This window comes from Electrophorus electricus, chromosome 10, assembly GCF_013358815.1.
Source record: "Electrophorus electricus isolate fEleEle1 chromosome 10, fEleEle1.pri, whole genome shotgun sequence".
Taxonomy (NCBI): domain Eukaryota; kingdom Metazoa; phylum Chordata; class Actinopteri; order Gymnotiformes; family Gymnotidae; genus Electrophorus; species Electrophorus electricus.
The window spans coordinates 12,236,842-12,263,378 of NC_049544.1; the positions used below are offsets into that span (position 1 = coordinate 12,236,842).

Below are 26,537 nucleotides of genomic sequence, written 5' to 3' on the forward strand. Positions count from 1 at the left end.
TTCAGTCCAGGGATCAGTGCAAGAGCTTGCACACAGAAAGGGCTCTTTTGTGGGCCTTTGGAGCAGCGTAAGGCCTCGGCCAGTGGGTGGGTGGGGGTTGAGACTCAGCCCATGTTTACTCTTGCCTCTCTGGGCCCCTGAGTGCGGTGCTGAGAAACAGCTATTTAGGGATGAGAAGAGGGGTCCTGTAGTCTCAACGTGGCTGCATCTGATTTGACCATATTAGTCTTCCACAGCTTATGGCGTGTGCAGTCCCTTCTTGGGCCACTTTGCTGAGCCAGAGGCCTGGTCCGCATCTCGTCTGGCCGATCCACGCTCTCTCCCTGCAAAGATGAACCTAATGGGAGATGGGGCTTCGGGTGCTTGCAACAAATAGACCTGTTATCACTCAGCACATTACACTGTGCTCACCAAATGGAGGTGCACCCCTCCTAATCATCTATGTGGAGTGTAGTTCAGCGCCTTGCTAAACCTCCGGCAGCAGCAGTAAAAGTTGTCCCAGCCTGTTATTCTAGGTGAGGAAGGGAAGCCACATTTCCTCCCTGTCAGTGCTTCCTTCCTCGTCCAGGTCACCTGATCCATCCTCTACAGGGGGTCTTCAGGGGAAGAGTGAGGGGATGCAGGAGAGGATGGGGGTTCCCTAGGGAGAACAGAGGGAGCCTACTGTAGTCGAACATAGTCTCATTTAAAGCATACACTGTGTGTATGCCCATATCTTGGAACAGGCGTAGATTAATGGCTAGCAGACAAGAAGAATGCTTTCAAATTAGTGCTACTTGGTGAGACTCAGACTATCCCTGGACAGGTGTAAAGAAGCAGAGGTGTGATTGAGTGGTGTTCAGTTCTTTTGGCTGATACGGAGACCACAGAGTGGGTATACTCAGTCTGGATTGCTTGTAAACAATGCGTATTCTACAATCTTATTATTAATTTAATTTGCTGGTTACAATGGTTATACATTCTGTTATGTTCAATACACTGGAACCAGTTTTTGTAATGTTTTTGGGTTTTTTTTGTTTTTTTTCCAATTGGGTCCCCTTTCAAGCAGCAAAGATGTGTATCAGAGCAGAGAAAGGCTTCTATCAGGGGAGGCATGCTTACTGCACAAGCTGACAGCTGGTCTAGGGAGCTGCATTACGATGTTTAATGACTACATATGTCCCCCACACAGAAGCACACACATGCATGCACCAACAACAGGGTGGTCAGCTGCTTGTATTGCCTTGGGTAAGCCTGGGTGTGCTTGGCATTTGTGCAGATTCTGCTTTAGCTTTAGCATTCTTCATCAAAAAGTAGTTCTCTCTCTTTTTCACACTGAATTCAAACTACCACAATTTCTGAATATTTAGTATAACAATGGAACCAATAACTACAAATTTGAGATTACAAAGTATAATATTTCCTCAAAAGATATATATATGTGTGTGTGTGTGTGTGTGTGTGTGTGTGTGTGTGTGTGTGTGTGTGTGTGTGTGTGTGTGTGTGTGTGTGTGTGTTTATGTAGGGCATAACTGTATTCTGAGGGAACTAGCACAGGTGCCACAGAGGAGAACAGGTCTGAACAGATCAGAGAGAGAAGATGGCCCAGGAGAACAGAGCACAAGATCATACTTATCAGGAACACAACCAGCATACTACGGTGCACCTCCAAATTGTTTCCCCTTCCTGCATGCTAATGCGTCCACCACTGAAGACAGGAAGGGGGACACCTTCGGTAGAATGTAATAATGCAGACAATATTAATCTAGTGCCCAAGGACCACCGGACCTTAATCTTACTGTGTTCTGACTCACAATAAACCTAAGTCTGTAGATTACTAATTACCAAGACAGGAATGATTGGAGCTAAAACAGAATCAAAATGTGGACTGGCTGATTGTCTTAGAGGATTGCACTGGAAGCACCTTGGTAATTAAAATGTATAACTTACATCTTCAGGGACACTGACAGTCTGCACATGACTAGAGGAAAGAGGTTTTTCTCTGTCTGTATATGTTATCTGTATATGTTATCTGGCTGTGGTATGTGCTGTGTCCTAGGTGGGATGGTTCCCGGGATCTTCACGCTGATGAAGCTGTGTAAGTTCTGTGATGTGGAGCCTTCCTCCTGTAATGGGACCGGCATCTGCCAAGCCAACTGCAGCATTACCGCCATCTGCCCAAACTCTGACGAGGTCTGTGTGGCAATCTGGTACGTCACACCTACCCTCATGGGGATTTTGCTTTTCTTCAAGATATTTAGCTAGAACACAACAAAATATTTCTATCATAACAGTTACCAAACATAGCGATTCTTCAGTAAAACAGTTTATTTCTCTCCTATGTGTCATTTTGTTTCTCAGAAATTGCATTAGAATTACCTTTGGCAGGAAAGTCAGGATTTGATGGGTTTATTTTGCTAACATTGATGTGAAAACATTATTAACTATATTTATACTCAGAACGTCCCTCCTTTTATAGTATAATCCCTTGAATATATATCTATATATGTATATGTGTGTGTATATGTGTGTGTGTATGTGTGTGTGTGTTCACGTGTGTGCATGTGTGCGGCGTGCCGCATACGTCCAGGAGGAAAAACGAGGGTAACTACACAGTTGAGACGATGTGTTACCCCCCGTCCAAGCCTGTGTACGGGATGCGTCTGGAGGACTACAATAGCACCACGTGTGAGATGAAGGAGCAGAAGTCAGAGAGCGGTCCTGTATACATTTGCTCCTGCACAGGAGAGGAGTGCAACGAGAACCTGGCCTTCCCTCACAGTGAGTGCCACATCCATCCTCTCATTCCTCCCTGTCTATCCACCTGCCTATCTATCACCTGTCCCAAACCATGATTAGACTTGGAAGTTTGCACTTTGAAAAGCAATAGGTAAATGTGTGTACATACGTGTGTGGATGTTTAGGGGTGGGGAGAGGAGAATGTGACATTTAGTGGTAAACTCAGGAAGGTGGTAAAAGCAAAGCTCTGCTGTGAAATGAGTAGTAACTTGCTTTGTTCTACAGTGTTAGTATAGTATTAGTTCTTATTTGTAGGATGTGCTGACATTAAAGCCTATTGCAACCCAATTTACTACCTCAAATAAAGCCTATATAATGGCATGCTGCAAAACTAAAAACATAGCAAACCACTCTTGGTTGTTAATGTCCTATAAAGATACCATAAGGTGTGTCCATTTTTAGCTAGAATATTTTAGCATTTAGCATGCCATATGAGACCTGAAAAGAGATGTAATACTCCACAGCAACTGTCATCTAGCTAAGCAGGTTTGGACTGTTTGGAACAGAGTACAGTATTGGCTCTTCAGGCACTGTGGAACAGGCAACAGAGAATCTCAGACATGTGGTTTCCTGTCTCTTTAACTCAAAGCAGAGACATCACAACCACACAGCAGTGCTGCTGGGTACAGTGGGCATGCTCTGACTCAGTGTTCCCAGATGTAAACAAGGCTGAGGAGGTACACACACCATTTGAGGCATTTCTAGTACCTTCTTCATATTCTTAAAAGCTACATATAAACATGGAAACATGGAAAGGATAATAGACTTAATCTTAACAGTTCATAGTGCTTTACAGTAACACTGAGCAGTGATAAAATATATTTTTTTAAAAAGTTAAAGTAGTGCATTGAAAGCAGGTGTGTAACAGCAGGAGAATGTGTGTGAGGCTAAATGCTCCTTGGGGTTCACGCATAGGAGAAAGCCTGGCTCCTTCGCTCTGCGAGTACGTGTCACAGGAAGTTCATGTTTACTTACTGGAATGGAGTCAGCATTTATTGGACCAGAAACGCTTGGCATTGCTTTCTCCTGCCAAATATTTTTGTAACATTTAGTGAAACTGTGTGTGGAGTGGACCCTTGACTTCTGCATCATGAAATTAGCAGTGAGTGCCTGAACGCTGGGTGTCAGATCACTGAAGCGTGCCATCAGAGTAAGATAGAGCAGGCTGTTTAACAACAGATGTAACTAGAAAGCAAAATATTATTATAGGGTCAAAAGGAGAAAAAAATAAAGAATGCAGCTGTCATTTTCAGTGACAATGTACATAATTATTAGGCAAGAGTATTTTTGACCATATCATCATTTCCATGCATATTTTCCAACTCCAAGCTGCATAAACTTGAAGGCTTATTGGATTTAAGCATATCAGGTGATGTGTATGTGTAATTAGGGAGGGTGTGGCCTAAGGAGATTGACACCTTATATCAAGGTGTGCGTAATTATTAGGCAGCTTCTTTTCCTCAAGCAAAATTGGCCAAAAAAAGAAATTTATCTGACTCAAAAAAGTCACAAATTGTAAAAAAAAAAAAAAAAAAAAAGTCTTTCAGGTGGATGCAGCACTCTTCAAATTGCTAAGATATTGGGGTGTGATCACAGAACCATCAAACGTTTTGTTGAAAATAGTCAACAGGACTGCAAGAAATTTGTTGAGAAAAAAAAAAAGATGCAAATGAACTGCCAAAGATTTGAGAAGAATCAAACATGAAGTGTACAGGAACCCATTATCCTTCAGTGCTATCATATTCCAGAACTGCAACTTACCTGGAGTCTCCAGAAATACAAGGTGTTCAGTACTCAGAGACATGGCCAAGGTAAGGAAGGTTGAATCCTGACCACCACTGAACAATACACATAAGGTGACATGTCAAGACTGGGCCAAGAAATATATGAAGACAAAGGATTTTTCAAAAGTTTTATGGACTGATGAGATGAAAGTGGCAAAATCAACTCCCAAACCTACTGCCAGTTTTTAGAAGACACTTTCTTCAAGCAACGGTACAAGAAAATGTCTGCATCTTTCAAGAAGACCATGATTTTTATGCAGGACAATGCTCCATCGCGTGCATCGAAGCACTCCACTTCGTGGCTAGCCACTAAAGGCCTTAAAGATGAAAGAATAATGACATGGCCCCCTGCCTCACCTGACCTAAACCCTACTGAGAACTTCTGGGCCCTTCTTAACCGGGAGATTTACGGTGAAGGAAAACAGCACAGCTCTCTGAACAGTGTCTGGGAGGCTGTGGTTGCTGCTGCACAAAGTTGATCGTCAACAGATTAGGAAACTTACAGACTCCATGAATGGAAGACTTATGACTGTTATTGGCTATATTGGTCACTTTTTTTCTTTTTCTTTTTTTTTTTTGAAATATCAAATATTTATTTGTAAATTGAGTTATTATTCTCACCTTAACAGATGAAAAAGAACAAGTGAGATGGGAAAATTTCCATTTTTCATTTAGTTGCATAATAATTCTGCACACTAATAGCCCAATAATCATGCACACACAGATATTCTCCTAAGAAAGCCAAAACCTCATTTTTACTTTCTTAAATATTCAGGTTTGAGGTTTATTAACATTTTGGATTGACCAAGAGCACTTTTGTTCAATAATAAAATGAATCCTCAAAAATACAACTGGCCTAATATTTGTGCACACAGTGTTCTTTTAACTGAGCCCTTGCAATGAAAACAATACATATCCATATATTGTTCTTTCTACAAAAGAAGAACAATAATATAGTGTTAATAATATAAGTGTTATTGCAAGTTTTATTTTTAACTGCCCACATGAATGAAATAAGGCAAGTCTAAGGCAAGTATTTTACATTTATTTTATTGTAAAGGTTGTACAAAGTCAAAAACTAAAATAATTGATTACACTAAAAGGGGAAATGGCTGATATATGTTTTTTCATTGGAAGGGCTCAATTTAGGCACCTTTACTGGCAATGTCACATGACATGAAGAACGCTGGTTGTGCCATTAAAAACTAAAAAAACGTCCCTGATTCTTTATGTTCCCAAATTATTATGACTATAAACTCATTTTTTTTATGTGAGGACAGATGGAGATCACTGAACCATGAGCTTTTGCTACTGTTTTCCCCTTTATAACAATAGCAGCTAGTGAATTAGCACTCCACCAAAGGCACATTTGCTTCTAATAAACAACTCATAAAGCTTGTCAGAGAGAGTATGTTCTGATCTGCAATGTCTGGTACATGTTTTTTTTTCTGTTTTTGAAGTTGCTAACATGACCTTCTCAGTAGGAAGAGTGACAAATGTAATCTGGAATGCAGCAACTCTCTTGACTGCTGGAAGCATCACACGCCTGTCGCAGCTACACACACACATAGCGAGGTTCACACTCATCTTATGCAGCTTGTTAGTACATGCAGCCTCATTCACAGTCTGCTGTTGTAAAATAGGCTGTAAAAATGTTTTTTTTACATTAACTGATACTGTGTGGAGTGGACCCTGGACTTTTGCATCATTAAAATAGCAGCAAGTGCCTGAAAGCTGGGTGTCAGCTTTAGTGATCACTAAACACTACTATCAGAGTAAGACAGAGTAAGATGCAACTAGAAAACAAAAGATTACAATAGGGTCAAAAGGAGAAAAGAAAAATAAAGAATCACATCACTTTTTTCTTTCCCCCCCCCCCCCCCCCCCCCCACATTCAGTAAAATCTAGGCAACATTGAACTAATAGAATAGTACACCAATAGCAATTTTATCATTTTCTACATTACCCAAGTGGTTAGAGGGGCCCCAGCTAATACTTATAACAGGTTTCTTCATGCTGACCTCAGTGAATATGCTCATCGCTATGTCCGGTTGTATTGCGTTGGGCTGTTTATTGGAGGCATCTGTTGGGTGTTTCAGGAATAGGAATAGGAACACTTAATGTGTCATTTGTGCTAACTCTCAAAGTCTGAAAGGCTGGGTTGGTCATGCTCATGTGACCCTTTATCACTGGTTATTCTGATTTAGAGAAGCAAAGCCAGACAAATCTTTGGGCAGCATCTGACATGTCTGCTCTGTATGAATTTTTCTTTCTTCCGCCACACTGTGGAATGCAGGCCTCTAGTCATCGAGCAGATGTGCTAAAGAGAGCACTGAGTCACTGTCAGCCACAGAGCAGCAAAAATGATGGGGGCAGGGTTGACTCTTGCAAAAAATAAGAAGTAAACACATTTATGGCAGTATTCATGCTGTGAAACATAATGGTAACCATAATAAACCAATAACGGTGACCCTAACACTACCATCCATGTTACCAATTCCAGTCTTGAAGAAAGAACCTGAATGATATCAATGCCATCTCGTTATCTGTCTGATATATATATATATATATATTCACTGTAATTTACCAAAATATCATTTAAATGCACAGAGTTTGTGTTAGTCAGACCTCTGTAAGAATTTGCAGGAAAGTGCAGTCAGGATGTATGGCTTCTGTCAGAGCAAGTGGCCAGACTCACTGTGCAGCCCTGCTGAGTTGGGGCTCCCACCACGAAATGTAATCATTTATCTGTGTTTTACTGTTTTACTGTATAAACTCATAGCCATTCAGAGACAAAAAGGTTTTTTTTTCCACTTTAGGGTGTGGAATTTCCAATACTCCAAAACCTAACCATATTTTGAAAATGAAGTTGCTTAGCAGTTATCCATTTGCCTACCTAGTTTGAAAATGAAAACATGTTTAGATTATTTAGTTTTAATGAGAAAACATTAAATCATTATAAATTCTTTAAATTGTATTACTCAGGAAACACTGAAAATGTTGAAGCAATTAGTCTCTGTTGGCCTAACCAGTGAGTCAGGAGCTTTAGGAAACATAAGCTTCTTTGGCTGGTATGAAGAGTTTAGCACAAACACATGCATGCACACAAACGCACAGCAATGTATTACCCAAGGAAAAGAGGCTTGTGGCAGATATTCGCCTGTGTTAGCTTTTTGCTCACCTTACTCCTGTGTAAGTGTGATGTGGTTTAATCTGATTTGATCCCACTGTTCACCACAGTGTGACTTACACATTTTGGTTAAAAAAGTGGCATGATTTCAGAATTACTTTGGTGGTTTGTCAAAAGGTTTTTGACTCTGTGTTTGAAAAAAAAAAAGTTTTCACTACAGCAAATAGAAATCTGTACATTTCAGTCTGCCTTGTGTTTTCTTTGTTTTGCTGTCTTTGCCAGCATGCCCCAAGGCTTCCTTTTTATTGCCATTTTAAATGTTCCAGAACTAGGTATCTGTTTTAGAGTGTTTTATGTCTGGGTCTTAATGGTAGTGCTTTGTGTGTGTGTGTGTGTGTGTGTGTGTGTGTGTGTGTGTGTGTGTGTGTGTGTGTGTGTGTGTGTGAGAGAGAGAGAGAGAGAGAGAGAGAGAGAGAGAGAGAGAGAGAGAGAGAGAGAGAGAGAAAAAATGCTAAGACATGCTAAGCTTTCACTCCACACACTGCCCTGATAGCTGACAGTAGTCTGCCTGCACTTCAAGACATAAACCCACCATGCTTGGGGTGCAATGCCAAACCCCAGTCTGGCAGACAGACAGAGTAGCATGGTAAATTTCCCTGAAGGACAGAGGAGGTTCCCCAGAACAGTTTCACTGTGTAACCCATTTCATCAGGCTTCCCTCAGGCACCCAAACAGAAGTCATATTTGTGAAGATTCATCATCCTAAACAGTTTCTGAATATCTCAGCTCTGTGCTCTCCTTTGTTTACCATCAAACACGCTGTACCTGGAGAGGTTAATACTGAACCTGTAGGTGATTTATTGTCGGTAGTTACTAATGGCAAACATTGCATTATAAGGGATTTTCTGGCATTAAATAAGGTGCCTGTGGAGACTGACTGCTTTCCTGTTTCCCCAGCTATAGGACCAGGTGCCATTGAGAACCAGGTGGTGTCTGTGATCCTGGTCAGTCTGCTGCCTCTGCTTGTCTTGGCTGTGCTGGTCGTCGCCTCCTTTTACTGGTATCGAATCCAGCAACGGCGCAAACTCAGCGAGTGGGAGACGAAGAAGCCGCTGAAGCGCAAAGGTCCCAAAGGCCCTCTGGACTGCAGTGATGCTTGCGCTATCATGATGGACGACGACCGCTCTGACAGCAGCTCCACGCACGCCAACAGCCTGAACCACAACACAGAGCCGCTGCCCCTTGAACTGGACCTGCAGGTGGGCAAGGGCCGATTTGCTGAGGTCTACAAGGCCAAGCTGAGGCAGAGCTCCTCTGAGCAGTTCGAAACAGTAGCTGTGAAGATCTTCCCCTACGAGGAGTATGCTTCCTGGAAGAACGAGAAAGACATCTTCTCCGACATCGACCTGAAACATGAGAACGTGCTACACTTCTTGACGGCGGAAGACAGGAAGTCTGAGAAGCAGTACTGGCTAATCACAGCCTACCACCCACGTGGCAACCTGCAGGAGTATCTCACTTGCCACCTCATCAGCTGGGAGGACCTGCAGCGGTTGGGCGGCTCACTGGCCCAGGGCGTGGCCCACCTGCACAGTGACCACACGCCTTGTGGGAGGCCCAAAGTGCCCATTGTCCACCGAGATCTCAAGAGCTCCAACATTCTGGTGAAGAGCGACTTTACCTGCTGCCTGTGTGATTTCGGCCTGGGCCTGCGTCTGGACAACTCACTGTCCGTGGATGACCTCGCTAACAGCGGACAAGTAAGTCCCTCAATTCATCCTCGGGGCTCACAAAAGAGCACCAGATCTGGTAACAAGGGGATAGTCAATATGATTTGGAATGCTCGCATATATTGAACTTCAGTTTCAGCTACTGGAACAGCTCTTTAGCTGCTATAAGATAACCTTCTGCATCTTTAGTCTCACTCTTCTACACTGTCATTCCTGATAGGGCTGGTTTTTGATGCACTGCCATGCTGCCTAGATAGAGCAGACCTGTCTGCTGATTGTGTGATTGTGTGGGTTAGGGTAGGGCTGTGTTTTTACATGCAGGGAAAGTCCCTTCAGGCATTACTTAGGCTCCATGCAAGTGTGACCTTTGTTCTTCATGTATGCCCTGATTGATGATTCACAGACTGAAAATGCGAAGACCAGAGGTGTTGAAGAAATGAGTTATCAACTATATAATACAGCTAGCTGGCCTTGTCTGAAATCTCACATTTCATAATTTTATTGGTATTTCTTTATTATGCACTTTGGTTTTGAACTTTTGAACTTTTCTTTTGCACATCAAAATATTTAAAGACACTGAGCTGCTGGCCTCACCAAAGCACTCAAACAGTAGCGTTATGCACACAAAAGGGCTGGTACTTTAGAGGGTCAGCGATAAGATAGCCTAGCGTCTCCAGACTAGACATCCAAGCATCTGTATCTTAAATTTCCTTGCGATAACTCTTGAAGCCTACTATCAAGATCAAAGCCTACACAGAGTGTAGACTACAAACAAAAGGGCGTGTGATGACCTGTCTTCTTTTTACAGGTTGGAACAGCCAGGTATATGGCCCCAGAAGTACTTGAGTCGAGAATCAACCTGGAGAACATTGAGTCATTCAAGCAGACAGACGTCTACTCCATGGCTCTAGTGCTATGGGAAATGACCTCCAGGTGTAATGCCATTGGAGGTGAGTTCAGCCACAACACCTGACCAGAAGAACAACAGAATAGCAAGACAGTACCAAACACATAGACATAATGCAATTTGGGGCATTTTGCAGAGAAAAAAAAACCTTGTGTGACCACAGCCTTGTGCCAATATCTCCAGTAACCCCAAAAGAATAGAGCTCTATTTCCATGGAGTAAGTGACTTCCCCTCGAGGTGAAATAGGATTAAAATAGGGTCGCTATTTTGCTGTGGTATTTTTGTTTTGCCAGTGCTGCCAGGCCTACGACTCTAAGCTGTGTGTGGAAAGCCCGATGCTTTTCTATTGCATACACATATCTGAGCAACTTGCTGTTTCCTGTTATTCTGAGGCCTCTCAGTAGAACAGTGATATCACTGCAGCTCGCTCTGCTTCTGGAATGGGTGGAATGTGTAGAACGTGAGATGGACCATCAGTGTTCTTGTCCTTCTTTGGTCAGGTGAGAATCGAGATGGGTTTATGTTTCTTGTGGGTCCGAGTATATAAATGTTTGTGTGCGCATGTGTGTTCATGGTCCACTTTAAAAGGATTTTGGATTGGATTTTTGTCAGCTGGTTTTTACTTTCGCATGTCAAAACGTATGTGCGGAAAATGAGGCAGCGGCTGAAACGAGAGCAGAAAGATACTGTGTAAGACATTCTGACTCCTCGGTAGTGCACGGTATGCTCCATGTGGAAGCCAGTCGCTCCCGGGAGCTCAGCTGGTATTCAAACACTCAGGCCATAGTACTCACAGGGCAGGGCTCCTGTGTGGCTGTCAGGTGTTTTAATGGGCCATTGCAAGCGCATACACGCATGGTGACAAGCACACCGGTCCGGTGTCCATTTATTTTACCCACATGTCCCTGCCTCCCCCCCTCTGATTGAGAATGACAGCAGGGGCCTAGCTAATATGGGCTTATCTGCAGAGTTTGAGACATTTCCAGCCAGACAGACTGTAACATTCTAACCCAGTGTGTGTGGGGGGGGGGGTGCAGACAGAGTCTGGCTCTTGGCCTCAAAGTGGCTCACTGGCCCTGGCTGTCCCTGGCAGGAGACACAGACAGTGCAGGCCATGAGGGCGGGATGGAAACCTGTGGCTAGTTTATTGTACTCTGGCCCGCTGTGTTGTTGTTAACGTGTCCTGAATTAGCATGGGGTGCGGCCCTGGCTGGAGCACTAAGAAGCAAAGTGCTGAGAGGCAGCCAGCCTGAGAAACACCCCCGCCAACTCTGCTCCTCCTTCCCCAGAGGAGCGAGGAGTGGGGAGGGGTTGGGCAGAGCAGCTGGTTGGCAGGTGGCAGAACCCCATACAGCCAGGTCATCCATCACCACGGGTTTCAGATTCACTGCAGTTTTCTCAGACCTCTCGCACACATTCAAATATCTCAATGTACTTATATGCACACACACACACCTCATCCCAAAACTGCCCTTCTAAACTCCTAGACATTGTTTGCCTCCCACTCCCCACACCGCTTAACCAGGTCAGAACCCCCTACTTCTGTATCCTGACTGGATGCCACACTCTCGGATAGACTTATTTTTCATCCAGCCTTTTCTAGACATGTCAGGCAAGTAGGCCTGTGAAGGTTTCAGACCAATAATCTGAAAGGGAAGAGGCGTTACAAAGTGCTTCCTCACCTCACTCCGCCAGAGTAGACCAACCGGGCCTCGAGAGAGAGGACTCAGTCGGTGGGACATCTGTTCCCAAAACCACGGCATTCCACACATAGCGAGTTCGTTCACATCACTCAGGCCACAGCCCTCAGAGCAGAGACATGGGCAGGAACAGAGACAGGAAAGAATGAAGGGGTTCTCTTACACTAGCACTTCGTTGTACTGTGAAGCAAAGCTATCACCTTGTGTACTGTATGGCAGGCAGTTTAGCATGTGGGTGTCATATTCTTCCATTTTACTTTGCCCAGTGTATGTCCAGAGCATAGGCAGAGTGGCAGAAATAGTGCATGTGGTGGGAGTATTGTGTTTTAGAGCTGAAACAAGGGAAGTCCACTTGTCAAAAACAGGATGTGTCCGCTTGTGGAGTCAGCTACTCTGTAGGGGCCCAATCACAGCCCGGCACTTCCTGTCCCGGACTCCATGCTGGCCTAGCCTCTTCCTGTGGGCCTGTACACCAGGGCAGAACCACATAATACACTCTCCCATCAAGAACACCCTCTCCAAAGTAAACTCACTCATCCACTTACATTTGTGGGAATGGCTTTTATGTTGGCCAGTATTATAATAGAAGACATATTCTGCTGTTCAGTGAAAGCCTCTTGTTATGTTGCAGATTTTTTAGTCTAGCATGCTCTGTGTGTTTGTGTGTGTGTGTGTGTGTGTGTGTGTGTGTGTGTGGACTGGAAAGTGTTACAGGACATGGGCTTTGCAGCTGCTGTGAGCTCCATTTTATGGGGAAATTACCCTAGAGCACTGTTGTTCACTGTGGTTCACTGTTGTTCTCTGGCACAGTCCAGTCATTAGCCCATATTTCCCCCAATTTGTTTTCATAAGGAAAACAAACAACACACCATCATAACTTCATATTATTTGTTGCTTCTCTGAAGGAGTAACTGACTGCCTTAGTGCTCCACAGCGTTTGTTGTTTGATTATGCATACTAAAGGTAGGTGATGGAACAGACCGAATATTATTTCCAAAGGAGCTCCTTCCAACATCACTGTCTCTTAAAATCAAGTGTCTCTCCATAATGTGTCTGATCTTGAAATGTTTTTTTTTTTCTTTTAGACTTACACTCTAAGTGGTTCTTTATATGTATTACAGAGGTGAAAGACTATGAACCTCCATTTGGCTCTAAAGTGCGAGAGCACCCCTGTGTGGAGAGCATGAAGGACAACGTTCTTCGAGACAGAGGCCGGCCTGAGATCCCCAGTGGCTGGATGAAGCACCCGGTAAGAGAGCAGGGAGATTTTCAAACAACAGCCCCATTAGATCTGAATTCGATTCTACTCATGGCACAACAGCCTCATACCGTGACGTGAAGTTAAAAGAGTCAAGCAAGCCTGTCAGTTGTTACAGGGAAACATTAGGGGAAAACTGTTAATAATATAATCAGTGGCTAACATTAGAAATGAATGTCAGTTGCTAAGGATGCTAATAATAAACTGATCATGAACCAAATGTTCATGCTGTCGGTTAGAACTCTTGGTAGAAATCTACCATGAAAAACTAACAAAAAAAAGGAACTGTGCAGATTTCTTCTTTTTGCACTACACTAGTTAGTGTCCCCATTCTAAGTACATACAAACTACAGGTGAGTAGTGCGTATGTACCTAGTCCCACACTCCATGAGCAGAGTGAGGATTAGCAGTAAACCGGGCATGCGCCCCTCCACCTCTCTCCATGTCCTGTAGGGTGTGGCCCTTGTGTGTGCCACCATCAGTGAGTGCTGGGACCATGACCCCGAGGCACGGCTAACGGCGCAGTGCGTGGTTGAGCGCTTCAGGGAGATGGATGATGAGCTGGACAAGCTATCCACACGCAGCAGCTCTGAGGAAAAGATTCCAGAAGACTGCTCCGTGAGTGTGAGTGATGACAAGTGAGAAAGGGTGTGCGAGTATGAGAACGAGAGAGGGAGAGGGCTAGAGCTTCCCCAGCTATGACTCTGGACTGAGAGAGTGCTCCACTGTGCCTCTCTGCACCACTGACTGGTGTCCAGCTGTGTTCATCTATGTTCACCTCATGTGATTCCCTCCAAACAGTGGAAACTGGAAGTGTGGATACATACAGTATGTTACTCTGTCTGTGTGTGTGTGTTTTGATGGGTGTGTATCAAGGCCATGAGGTGAGGGCCATGGGAAAATAAAGTTTTCCTAAAGATTTACATGTCTCTCATAACCAAAGAGTTTAATGCACTTTATCAGATTGCTATGCATAGCTAACAGAAAACAAGCACTAGTGAGAGGAGTAGATGGATGGTATGTCCACTCCTAACAGCTCACCAGGAGCCAGATGGAAACAGGAACCTGGTGTTCCTAATGCCAAGGGTTCTGAGCAATTCTTCACGTAAGCAGGTATTCAAAACAGATTATATTACATGTACATATTGATTCAGCACTGTTTTTTTATCAAAAAGTGTGTGTGTGCGTGTGTATGCGCGTGTGTAAATGTGTGCAAGCATGTTTGACACCATCTGTATGAATGAGAGGTATGTATTGTTTTAACAAATACTTATATATATTTTACATGTTTGCCAAAGAAGAATGCACAGTGTATATAATGGTGTTGGGTGAGAAAATCTGATCATACCATTATAAAACTGAAAAAGGGACTAGAACCCTAATATCCTGTGTAAAAGACAGACAGTATTTTTGGTAAAGCATTTCCAAAGGTATAATTGTATACATAATCAGAAAAACAAAAGAAAATTGTGCCTTTCTGTTTTTTATGTAAAATATTGTAAATTTTTAATGATTAAATACATGTATGTACAGTATTTACTCTAATAATGTCTGGATGTGTTTTATTTCTGAGAGATTTGATGCATTTCATGTTCTGATCTCTTCAGTCTTGCACACAACATTTTTCATCCATTTTCATTCATAGTTTGGGCCTTGTTTGTGCATCTGCTGATCAGATGTTCCCATCCAGCAAAAACTACACTACTATAGCATGACTAAGCTGGCTCACCCAGACTCTCCCAAGTCTTCAGAAGAAGCTACTGATCTTTTCCCTGCTTTCCTCAATTCCGTCCCTGTATTTCCACCTTTCCTCACTTTGACCACCACTGTTCCTCCACTATTTTGGGTTTAAACCACTAGATTTGTGTCTGGGGCAGTAGTCACTGGTAAACGTGCTTCTGTAAATATCTCTGTGTGGACCTTATCTCAGAATAGCCTTCATGGGCCCAGAATGAGTCTTGGCATTTCTACAAGGTACTGGTGCTGTTCTAAAGTGGACTGGGCTGACCAGAGCAAAAACACTCCATCTCTGCATTTTTCTGTTGGGTGGAGAACAAGAATTTACTGCAGATTTTCCTTAACCAAAAACAGAAGAGAAAAGTACAAAATGTCTTGATGATTTTATCATGGAAAGAAAACCATTTTGGTCAGAAAGAAAAGGTTTGATCTTAACAACATGGACACTTTAAGATAGCACATTTAAGTCTTTTTCACACATCATGAAAAAACTAAGGTGTTTTTTCCTCAAATAGGTTTCCATAGTTAGTATAGCTAGTACATTAAATGCTACAGACAATTTTTTGCTTATAAATATTGCCTTAAGATCATTTTCACACCAATATCTAAATAATGCAAATACACATTCACAAGAATAGGTCTCAACAATTCACTTCAATCTAATGCCATAGGACAATGTAGCTGGGGTTTACAGCTTTATTGGGGAAGCATTCTATTGAAGTGTGTTCTGGCACACATAAATGTAGCCCTTGCTTCCAGGCTGGACTCACAGATATTTCCCCAGTTTCTGAATTTTATCCAACAGAGAGTGCATGTCCTGCAGGCTGACCTGTGAGCTGATGATGAAGGAGTTAGCCTTGCTTCTGTGTGGCTGGCAGCCCAACGTTATGGAGCTACATGTACTCATATGCTCTTTGATCTCCAGTGCCACCTAGGGGCAGGGTTTTAAAACAGATAAGGCACATAAATGGTACCTAAAGAGGAAATTATGAAGACTTCTTTTCAAGGCAGGGTTATTTACCAGGCCAGTGCCTTGGGCCTCAGACAGCTAGGGGCCTGGAAACCTCAGGCCACAATGCTCCGCATGGCCAAGGGGAGCTGAACACTAGGTTACATAATTCATACAGAGTGAGCATACCACTCTTGACAAAGACAGTAAAACTGACCATCAAACCCACAGACCTCTCAGTGAATATAGCATGAACTGACCATTACAGCCAGCCCTCAGGATCCAAAATGCACACAACAAAACTGACCACTAGGGATCCCTAAATAATACAGCACAATTGACCACTAAGACTCCTGGACCTCTTGGCAAATGTAGTGTGAGCTGACCATTAGGACCCCTGGCCTCTTGGCACATATGGCAAAAGCAGAAACCTTAAGTCTCTTGACAAAAACAAAGCAATGATCAAAAAACTTAGACCTGCTATCAGCAATGCTAGAGTCATTGCTTTTAGTGGTAAGTATGCCCAACTTGCATGCTCATTAGTTACTACATTTATTCTTATGTTAATGTTAACACATTTCCTATTGTTTCAGCCAAAAGGCCCATGTCATATAAAGTAAGGGAGTGTGGGTATACATATGGTTTGCGCTAGTACAGCCGAGGAGATCTGCACAATGGGAAGCAGTGGGTGGTTGGGGCGTCTCCAAAGACATGTGCCCCATGACCTCGCTAACCCACAACTTAGCAATGATCCTACTGTATTCGAAGTAATCTAGCAGACTAGACACACACATATTCACCCATGTATACACAAACACTGCACATTATTTTATGTCCTCATTTTAGAGTCTATATACAGGGATGACATTCTCCTTCCGAAGAAATCTGTGTTGTTCCATTGTATACAATGCACTGGGAATGGCAGTATAGTCATTTCTTGCATCTCAGTCTTCTTCAGCCAAACTTTAAACATAACCTTAGTCTGGTCACGTCTCTAAACAGTTCCTAGCCATCTGTACATCAATTATTCAAATTCATCCTTAGAAAACCTCTCTGTAATTACAATGGATATTTTAAGTAGTTCAAAAAACAGTTTGTTGTACACTTTCCCCTGCTGTCTACCATGGTCAAGGTAAATAAACAAAATCCCTGAGTAAGCTCTCTGCAGGAAACCTTTCTATCATTTTGGAGAATACCCAGGGATGAACTAAAAAAAATCAATATTAGCCTTTTTTAAAAGTTAAACTACTGTTATTTAGTATTTTCACATGCTGGTTACGTTAGCAAGACATGCAATGTTTGGATGTATGTTGGTCAACAGAATGCCAGTACAATATCCAGTTCCTTTCTCTCATTCAACTTGTTGCAGCTCTGTGTCTCCTCTTTAGCTTATCTGTATTCCTGCTTACCATGTGAATCTTTCTCTAGAATTCAAGAATTCAGAAGCAGACATTTGTAAACTCAGGATAAAGGCAAAGAGACACAACATTCCAGTCTCAGTAATGAATGAATAAATTTCACATAATTGCCCTTGTAGCCTTATTCTCCATGCCTCACCTCGGTTAGAAGACGAAATCCGCTCCTTTATTTCACTTCTTCAGCCAAGTACCTTAAAGGCAAACGAAGAAAGTATTAAACTTTGAATTGATTCCCACCACTAGAGGGCAGGGTCACCAAAGAAGTGCAAAATAGTTCAAACACAACACATGTCCACCTCACTGCTTATTTATGGAAAACAGGATTTCCAAGACCTTTAAAGAAAGCTCTTGGCAATGTCTGAAAAACCTTTCACAAAGGTTTGATATATTCCCAATACAATATAGGCTACTTGTTCCACAGTTCATCAACCTCTGGATTATGAGAACCATTTGACTGCCAAATATCACAACCCATGTACTCTGGCTACAGTGTAGTGCACTCACTTGGACACTGTTAAAGCATTGTCCACTCTCTCCTCCAAACCCAGATTGCCTCCAGCCTGCCAATACAGCCAGAGCTATAAGGGGTTGTGGTTGAGGCCAAATCGGCCAGGCTCACTCAGTGCTGTGCTGTACCAGCAGGCATCTCTGGAGCAGACTCTGTGCCCCAGACATAGGAGTGTGAGGTTGATGTGAAGAGATGATTTAACACAATGATGGCATGAGAGCTGTCTGGTCTCACTTCACAGTCGTAGAAGTGAGGAAGGGTTGAATGAGAATTGTTGGAGAACTGAATGAAGATTGAATGAGAATCATCTGAGAAATCAGGGAGGACTGAATGAGAATGTGCGAAGTACCGTTCTGTTCCTGACTATGACCGCATTGCACTGCAGGCCAGCCATAAACATCCAGAGAGATGCCCAGGAAACAGAGTTGGCTCTGAAAAAAAAGGAATTAATAAATCAATAAATAATATATATATACACAAAGTGAAGCAATATATTACCAATAAAAATAACAGAAAGTTTAACCCAGTGAAACAGATCTTTTACCTACTAATGCCCTTCAGCAAATAACAATGCTTCTTTGATATCAGAACTCAACCACCCCAACATGCCTACAGAGAAAGAGATTCTGACACAGCGTGTGTATATAAGAATATGAGCTGGACAGAGAGACATGATATATGAAGGAAAGACAAGGGTGTAGCCTACTCACATCTACATGGAGCCATACACCATGTCTCTCAGAGACATCTGCAAATTCCTCCAGAGGATCAAAAGCACCAAGTACTATAGTTCCTGCTGTAGCATTCACCATGAAAGGAACAGCTCCTTGTACATACACATAGAGTCTCTAAAGGTCTTGCTCAGATTAATCCCTGACATTCAGTTTTTCGGACACTTCCAGTTCCATATGTATTTCAAAGCATTAAAACATCTATAGTAGGTTAGTGACACATCTGACAATTTTTCATTTTAAAATCTGCTTGCCAGATTTATATTCATACTTGCTTATCCAATCTTTTAAATCTTACTTGCAGATCCAATCTTTTAAATGACAGCATTACAGTAATATGAACAGCTTTCCCTCACAATCTATTGCATATCCATTTATTTTTCAGAATTCAGTACATATTCATTCACTGTTTCTTAGTCATTCATTTTTTGAGGTTCATTCATTCTAATCTCTGGGATGCTCTCATAATTCTCTCTATTCCTTCCTCTGTTCTGGCTTTTTGCACTTGCCACTCTAGTTCAGCAGGAATCATTTTGCCTCTGAGAGAAAGGAAACCACAACAGATAACTCACATCCTGGCATTGAGGTTAAATCAGGAGCTTCAATAGCATGAACTAACGGCAGCTCATAATACACAAGGTAATTAACATATACTGATCACCAAGTGGTCCCTGCCTTTTGTCAGATGGAATTACATTTACATTCTTGGTGCCAATTCCCAGAATTGCTGCTGCATTGGACAATGAGTCATGACCCTATAGAGAAAAAAGAAATTCAGCAAATTAATCCAAAAGCAAATGTGGCCCATATGAATTATGTATATGGTGAATCCTAAAATATGGACATCATTAAAAGATGTAAGACACTTTTCAAAAAATAAATCAGTCCAAAAATTATGTAATATTGTATAAAACATTGATATTACTAATATTGTATTGAGAATACAACACTGATAATGTTTGTAGTAGGTCTTCTCTTTCTCTCTCTCAACACACACGCACACTTAGCAGTGCCTACGCAGTACAAGCTGATGCCTGCTACCTCTGGGGATGTGAACAGGGCCAGCCTCGGCACCACACAGAAAGGGATACTGTGCAGCATTAAGGGCATAAATGCTGCTGAGACACCTATCTAGTCAACAACAAAAAGCTCAGACAGTTTTCAAGAATAAAAACACTTTACATTTCTGTACATTTCTTGAATAAGTACTATTTCTGTAGCTGGGATTAACTGTTTGTTAGCTCCTCAACCAGTAATTGGAAATTTGAAAGGATATTCCTTTTACATTCAGCTTTTATATTTATATATATTGTTCCAAAATTATGCTTAATGCCAGTTTAAATAAAGCTCTTGTGTTACGCTTCATAAGAAAATCATTACTGCACCAGGACCTTTTTATATCTTAATAATAAAATAAAATAAAAAAAAACACTTATGCACTACATTGTATAATTTCCTTTTAAGGATATGGAACTCCATGAACATGCCCCTTTAAAGAGCAGGGAATTTATGGACTTAAATAAAACTTAAATAGACTTAAATAGTGCAGTGGAATAAAACCAGACTCACTGGAGGTGAAGATGCCATCTCGCCCCTCCTCCCAGCCAAGCAGCTCAGCTAGCTTTGCTAGCACCGCCTTCTCTGACAGCACAAACACTGGAGCTGCTTCAGATGTAAACCTGCCAGCAGAGGACAGCTCAGGGGACATGAGCCAACACACTTTACTTATGGAAAGAAACACATAAATCACCACTTGAAATCAGTTTCCCTGTTTCAAAATTAATAACATCAGAGAGATCTTAATTGAGAACAGTGAAAACACATCATGAACCATAAACATGTATGTCATGGTATGGAATTGAATCAGTCATCAACATTTACATTTTAAATTGACACCCTTATGCCAAGTGACTTACATATATTTATCAGCAAATATCAAACACTACGTGCACTTACATGGGAATTAAACCCATGACCTTGGTGTTACATGCACCATGCAACTAGTAGAGCAACTTCCTCCTCACTGCAAAACAGCCCTGTTCAAATTACACTACATAAACAAAAGTATGTAGACACCCCTCTAATCCATTGCCAACAGCTGTATAGAACACATAGCTATTAAATCTCCATAGACAAACACTCAGTAGAATGGGTTGTACTGAAGAGCTCAGTAACATTAAACATGGCACTGTCAAAGGATTCCACCTTTGGTACAAGTCAGTTTGTGAAATTCTAAATCTGACCTGGTTGACTGTAAGTGCTCTTATGTGAAAAGAAAGAAACTATAATCAACATCCTCTCAGCCACAAAGTGGTAGCCCACTCAAACTCAGGTTGGGCCTGCAAAGTGTCTATGTATCATATAGCTTGCAAAAATTCCCTATCTTTTGTTGCATTACATACTACAAAGTTGCAAACTGACTTTCTTGTCCAACATCAGTGCTTGACCTCACAAATGCTCTTTTTAACTGAATGGGCACAGATTTCCACAGACACACTTCAAAACCATGTGGAAAGCCTTCCCAGAAGAGCTGCAGATGGTAGGGGCATTTTGTATTAATATCCATGGTTTTGGAACAGGATGTACAACAAGCTCTTATAGGTATGATGGTTAGGTTTCCACATATTTTTGGTCGTATAGTGTATCTAGACAAAGTCAGTTGTGAAGCCAGCTGTGTGCTTCCTTTGATGCAATTTGCTCACAGGTTTGGGTTGACTGTGTCTGCGATGGATCCACTCACTAGAGAACAGACGTCCATACCAGAACACCTCTGACTGAAGAAACGAGTATGAACTATGAAGAAAAAGCAGTTTGAAATACAAAAGGGCACCTCATCACAAGTATGAAGACTAATTACTTAAAGGTTAGGTAAAACTGCTGGGCTGGCCAGGTTTATTAGGGTAAGCTGACAATAAGTGTCCACTAAAAATCTGGGCAGCAAACAATCTGGCACCCAGTATATTGACTTAGTAAATTGGTTTGCCAGAATGAAGAATTCTAAGGAATAAGCCTTAAAACTTTAAGTGTCAGATTAAAGGGCATAAACTGAGAGGAGGGTGTGTCAGAGGGAATAGGTTGTCTGGGTGTTGATGCTGGCTTGCTGTGGTGAGCACTGTCATTCTAGATTTGGCTATATGTCACATGGTGTCTGCAGTGCTGAAGAATGTTTCAGTCATTCTCTCCCTCCTCTATCAGCTCCCGATCCAACTGTTTTTTTCAACTGGTCTGGATTGTGGTACTTGCACACACACACACACACACACACACACACACACACACACAAAGATTAAAATGTGGAGAATTATATTGCACAAAGAGAAAGATGAATACAGGTAACTCTGCAAGCAGCAAGCCAGCTTTGCTATTTGATGTCATTCTTTTTTATAACCCCACTATAGCTCTGCATTACTGAAAATGAAGCCAATAACTCCTATTCTTGACTGGTTCTTTAAGCCATCATTACCTTCTTGCCAGCAGCCTTCAATACAGCCTCCGTCATGATGTGCACAGCAACGCTGAGAACACTCCCTGGCGTGTGCTAATCCTGCAGGGCGCTGTTCACGGGAACTCCACCCACAAGCACAGAAAGAGATGACGCATGGTGAGGGCCCTCTCTGGGCCGACCTGATGGAAAGGAGACAACACGTTGCATTAAATTCACTTCTAAAATTGTTTACTTTTCTCTTATTTAATGACTCAGATCAATACAACTTGTGTGTGATTAACTGATATGTACATGGAGAGAGAGCAATAACAATTAACAATTAGTAATATCCACTGTTATTAAGATGACACTAACTTGTTCTTGATTAACAGAACGTAATAAACAGAACGGCGGAGATTGTTTTGATTTTCGCCCACAAACACCAACACCAGCAGTTCAGATATGGTGAGTTACAACTTGTAAACAACATGTAATACTGCTGGATTGTCGTGACTAGTTGTACAAGATAAGTTGTACAAGATAACAAATTACTGAACGAAATGATGCATTATGTCAGCAGACCTAGTAGTATAACTCTGTGACAGGAGCCATCTCTGTAACAACTTAAACAGGTTCCCATCTTTCACAAAATCTTGCAGAATATTTCATGATCTCAGGTGCTGTTCCACAACAAAAGTGGAACATCACACATCATGATGACATAGCATGTGACTCTGAGGCCAAAGTCATTAGTAACGTCTGGTGAAACGTACTACTGCCATTTGAAAAACAACGGACAAAAACAACATTTAGTTTTTATTTATGTTTTTTATTTGGCTTGACGTCACATTTAAGAACCGCGTTGTTAAAATAGTGTGCAACTAAAACTTTCCACCATTGTATTAAAAAACCAGCCTACATTAAATAGTAACAATCTGTTTAGCATTTTCCCTTTGACACCTGGGGGCATTTTACAACCATAGTATAACTGATTACCTCACAGGTAGCAAAGAGTACAGACAAGTTGTATATTATACCTGACAATACATGTTTTGTTAGAGATTGCACCAAGGATGTGTGGCATGACACAACAGAGATTTCTGAGAATTGATTCACTGATTTAGGATTTTAGCCATATGAATTTACAGTTGAGTGAACTCTTCCCTCTTTTTCTTCTAAACTAAGTGTGTGAGGGCAATCTCTCTACACATAGAAATATGAATGTGCAAAGTTGTGCAAAGCAAAGTTGAAATAAATCTATCCTCTCTAAACTGATGAATATATTCTAAATGTCCTTGATATAGGTATTCGACATATTAATCCCAGCGAGGCCGGAAATCTGGAATATAGATGGTTCGTTTAAATGCTCATGTTGAGGCAAACCATTTCTGGGGTTGATCTAAACAATTTTGTCATGGATGGAGAAAAAAGAAGCAGGATGTTTTACGGTGTTGTACATATATCGTTGGGTCAGTACAAGGCTATAAATCATGCTGGAATAGTGTGTGTGCAGTACATTAGCACTGATTTTAGTTTGCATCTAAAAGTCCTTAATTTGGTGTGAAACTGCCAACTGACCTGACTAAAGTCAAACTGCTTATTGTGCTAGCACACCAAACAAAAACAAAAATCACTAATAATACGTTGATTCCTGTATTCTACCTAAACCTTGTTCACATGACTTTATTAAAATATTTAACTATTAAGTTGTTCAAAAATAAATAAATAAATAAATGGATGAATAAATAAAAACAATGCCTCAGCTGTATTACACCTTTAGAGATCCATCAAAGAGAATGAAGGAAATTCCCATATGTATAAATTACACTTTCTCTGTAAGGTTGTCATTCCATGAACACAGTGATGTGTTTTGAAGTAAAAAAAAAAAAAAAAAAAAAAACTCTCAGGAAAACTGGACAGTAGCCATAACTGGGTTCAAGAGAAAGCTTGTGTGAATACTTAAGAAATTCATAAGTGTCCAGCCTTCTTATTTCAAACTACTTTATTTTTCTGAAGTATCATTAATTGTTGATATAACACTACAGAGGCAGTTTTTAAATGGTTTGTCTGCAAAAGATATCCATTTTTTCATTACTCAGACCCTCAAGGCTGTTTAATGATATTTTAGTGTGAGGAAAAAAGAGATTCGGAGTGAGAAGTCTTAATAGCATAAACTATGGAAAGGGTAACTAAAGATCACACACATCATTAAGATAGTAGAAACATTTTTGTTATACTAATTAACTAAAAGGAAAAAGACAAACTAACCAAACACACACACTTACACAAATCAACTAAATACAACACTTAAGTTTTCAATTAAATTATCCCCATGAGAGTCGTCAGCGTCCTTCTCTCCTGTCCACAACACTCCCTAATCCAGTGGCTGACGCCACATATCCAGCCACCAAGGCTCAAACCACAGATATATCTAAGGGTCAGACATCCTAGCTGTTAAGAATTCAATGAAAGAATTCAAATACATTCAGGAATGCATTTCATTCCAAGCCATCTTTTTTATACCCTACACCTCCCATTCCTCCTATTGACCACTAGATGTCAAACTTGACATACCATTACACCTTCCATCTTAAGAAAGAAACCACTGACAAGTACTTAGCATGAACCTGTTTGGTGAGGTATCGGCTAGCACCTCATAGTTTTTTAAGTGACATTAGCTTCATAGCTCCAGTGTAAAACTAAAATGCATTTTTGGGTACCAAACAGGCTTGAGTAACTGAACTGGGAGTAAAGGAAATTGTGTACATTGATTTATTATCAAATGATCACTTTAAAGGCTTTTGGATGGTGTTATGTCTCACCTTGACATGTTCTATGAAACTACAGTACAAAAAGGATGGTGGTGGAGTATATACAACTCATTGGAAAGGATTAACAGTTGCTAGGCAATACCGGTTTTTTTCTGCACCTGCTTCTCTAACACTTGCCCACTGTACAATAAATAATAGTTTTGACCATGGACACACCATGTGTGAATGTACAATTTCTTGAAGAAAAAAAAAAGTGGATGACATGGATCTTGAGACAAAACAGCTGGACAAATGACCATAGACTAAATGACCAAGACAATAGATAAGATCAAATAAGCACACAAATAAATAAATCTAACTTTAAATTCAGGAGGTTCCACTATTAAAACGAAGTGTAGGATGGTTTCTACACAGAACCATTTTTATAGGAGCTTTACCTGCATATAAAATGACAAATTTTCTCTCAAATCTTGGAATATTAATGAATCGTCGACACCCAGAGACAGGATGCAAGAATTACGTTATACATAATTGATTCAGAAGGCAAGAATTATGAAAGAGACATGAACCAAGAATCAGCTTCAGCATAGGCCCCTCTACCTGCTGGATGTTGATGACAAAGCTGACAGCCGTTCACCAAGTTTATTAACGTGAACACACAAATGCAGTTTCTAAATGGTTTGTCTGCAAAAGATATCCATTTTTTCATTACTCAGACCCTCAAGGCTGTTTAATGATATTTTAGTGTGAGGAAAAAAGAGATTCGGAGTGAGAAGTCTTAATAGCATAAACTATGGAAAGGGTAACTAAAGATCACACACATCATTAAGATAGTAGAAACATTTTTGTTATACTAGTTAACTAAAAGGAAAAAGACAAACTAACCAAACATACACACTTACACAAATCAACTAAATACAAAACTTAAGTTTTCAATTAAATTATCCCCATGAGTCCTCAGCGTCCTTCTCTCCTGTCCACAACACTCCCTAATCCAGTGGCTGACGCCACATATCCAGCAACCAAGGCTCAAACCAGATATATCTAGGGGTGTAGGATGTGTACAGGATGTTGACGACAAAGCTCAGACAGCCGTTCACTAAGTTTATTAACGTGAACACACAACAGCCTTCAGTCAAGTAGCTCGAAACTGGGTAGGCCTATATTTGCAAGCATTTTCTACAATAAACGTATAGATTCATACGACTATTCAAATATAACTTGCCTATATACGGTAATTCGACATTTATAAATAAGCATAAAAGACCTAAGCTATCTTGACGATAAGGTTAGCTCGATTGAAATCTGTGCTGCTAATTTACATCCTTCTCTAGTAACCAGACTTGCTCCCAAGGCATTGATATCTATCTAACTAGCTAACAGTCGTGTTTGTCTCTCCAGCTAACTAAATCCATTTACTTCATTGGATCACAGCTCCGCCGCGCAGCGACGTCAGTTTTGCTGGTTGGTCACACAAAGCGGCCATGAAAGCAACTGCGACTTAGCATTTGTCGTTTTTGCTCCACACATCTAACCGAGATTGTTTGACAAGTATTCAGGGTGTGAGTTCTGACCTCATTGGCCAATACTGCTGTCTATCAAGGTTGCACTCGCAGGGGATTGGCTTTTATTAACGGCCACGTGACACTCATAGTCGTACCTGTCTCGCTGTGAGAGGCTGAAGGTTCTTCCTGATGCCTCGTGCCAGCCCG

At 41.4% G+C, this 26,537-nt stretch overlaps 1 protein-coding gene across 2 annotated transcripts in view; it reads left to right on the forward strand.

The window, feature by feature from the left end:
• The window catches only part of tgfbr2b (transforming growth factor beta receptor 2b), a 16,731-nt gene extending 2,097 nt beyond the window's left edge, over positions 1–14,634 (forward strand). The window contains exons 2-8 of one of the 2 annotated variants that reach the window (XM_027019276.2): positions 1,505–1,639; positions 2,039–2,189; positions 2,570–2,760; positions 8,650–9,452; positions 10,231–10,372; positions 13,151–13,278; positions 13,741–14,634. In XM_027019276.2, coding sequence (XP_026875077.2) covers positions 1,505–1,639; positions 2,039–2,189; positions 2,570–2,760; positions 8,650–9,452; positions 10,231–10,372; positions 13,151–13,278; positions 13,741–13,929 — 1,739 coding nt within the window. In that variant the 3' untranslated portion in view covers positions 13,930–14,634. The remainder of the gene's footprint in view (positions 1–1,504; positions 1,640–2,038; positions 2,190–2,569; positions 2,761–8,649; positions 9,453–10,230; positions 10,373–13,150; positions 13,279–13,740) is intronic. The other variant, XM_027019278.2, reaches the window with a different exon arrangement.
• The last annotated feature ends 11,903 nt before the right edge of the window (positions 14,635–26,537 follow it).